Raw genomic sequence first — 1,788 nt, 5'->3', positions numbered from 1 at the left:
TATGTCGAAATCATTATGAAGCACACGGTCGTTTGATGGACGATTATTTTAACGAGGGTTGCAAATATACGGATGAAAATTTCAAACAAAGATTTCGAATGCGACGACGTGTTTTTCTTAGGATTATGAATGATATTCTAAGCTACTCAGCAAAACCATTGCCGCATTATTTTAGATGGTTTCATCGAAGACAAGATACACGTGGTAAGTGGAGTATTAGCCAACATTTGAAGATGACAGCCGCACTACGTCAGCTAGCATACGGTTATACATCGGATGCGTTGGATGAGTATCTTTAAATGTCTGAACGAGTTGGTCGGGAATCTCTACACAACTTTTGTAGGTGTATCATTGATTTGTATGCTAACGTCTACCTAGGAGAGCCTACTTTGCATGACATTCACCGTTTGTATGAATGTCATGAAAGGATTCATGGTTTTCCGGGCATGTTGGGTAGTATAGATTGTATGCACTGGGCGTGGGCAAAATGTTCGGTTGCTTGGAGAGGACAATTTATGCGAGGCGATCACAGTCACCCAACTATTATGCTTGAAGCGGTCGCATCGTATGATAATTGGATTTGGCATGCGTATTTTGGTGTAGCAGGTTCAAACAACGATATTAATGTGCTAAACACTAGTGATTTGTTCAACTCAATGCTTAATGAGGAAATGTCCGACGTTCCATATCAAATAAATGAGGTTCATTACAGAAGAGGGTATTATTTAGCTGACGGTATTTACCCAACATGGGCGGCATTTGTTAAGGGATTTTCAAGTGCCGTTGACGAAAAATATACTTACTTTACAAAGAAACAAGCGAGCGCTCGCAAAGATGTTGAAAGAACGTTTGGGATCCTACAAGGCCGTTGGCATATTCTTCAGCAACCCGCACGCTCTTACGAGGTGAATATAATGAGACAACTAATGTACATGTGCTTCGTGATACACAACATCATTATCGAAGACAGTGGATACAACATTGCTGAGAATGATTGGTGGTTGAGCCCGTTCAACATATACAACGTACTTGGATCGATAGGTGCGACGCTCGTGCAAGAAGAACAAGGGAGTTACGTGATAGAGAAGTGCATGAAGGCATACGATCTGATTTGGTTGAACATTTGTGGGATCTTCTAGACGACTTATGAATTTTATTACGTATTAGTTTATTTTATGAATTTTAATAAATGTAATGGTTTATTTTATGAATTTTAATAAATGTAACAGTTTATTTTATGAATTTTAATTAATTATTTTGTTTTATATTAAATTAGTTAAATACAATATTTAAAAATCAATTTAAAAAATAAAAAATAAAAAATGGACACTGAAATTGACACTGAAATGGACACTGTGGACACCTCCACCTTACACACTGTCAGTCAATTTCAGTGTCAAAAATGGACACTGAAATTGACACTGAAAAATGGACACGGACACCTTGTGCTCTTAGAAGGAGGATAAGAGCAGATAAAAGAAATTGGGCAGCTGTAAAATAATTTGGATAGCAATAGCAATAGTAATATTTCTTTTGGGTTGGGCTTATTTGTATGGGCTGAGGGCAAAACTAAAAAATAAATAAAATTGTATTGATCTTATGTAGGCCCATAGGGGGCATATGACCTCACATGCCCCATGCTTGGTACCACTCCTGGTGCGAGATCACGAATCTATGGGATAACTTCATTCTCGATCCATTATGAATAATTTTTTCAAATAAAAAAAAGGACGGAAAAATATTGAATTTAAATTGATGATCGTATACAACAATAATATGACGAGTTGA

The 1,788-nt window shown here is 37.0% G+C and overlaps 1 protein-coding gene across 1 annotated transcript; it reads left to right on the top strand.

Moving 5' to 3' along the window:
• The first annotated feature begins 299 nt into the window (after positions 1 to 299).
• On the top strand, positions 300 to 1,139 carry LOC139874545 (uncharacterized). Its single transcript, XM_071861965.1, has one exon. The coding sequence runs from the start codon at positions 300 to 302 to the stop codon at positions 1,137 to 1,139; it is 840 nt and encodes a 279-aa protein (XP_071718066.1).
• Positions 1,140 to 1,788: the final 649 nt, after the last annotated feature.

This window comes from Rutidosis leptorrhynchoides, chromosome 11 (assembly GCF_046630445.1).
Source record: "Rutidosis leptorrhynchoides isolate AG116_Rl617_1_P2 chromosome 11, CSIRO_AGI_Rlap_v1, whole genome shotgun sequence".
NCBI classification, from domain to species: domain Eukaryota; kingdom Viridiplantae; phylum Streptophyta; class Magnoliopsida; order Asterales; family Asteraceae; genus Rutidosis; species Rutidosis leptorrhynchoides.
Note: the sequence above shows the minus strand (reverse complement) of the source record. Positions and strands in the feature narration are given on the sequence as shown.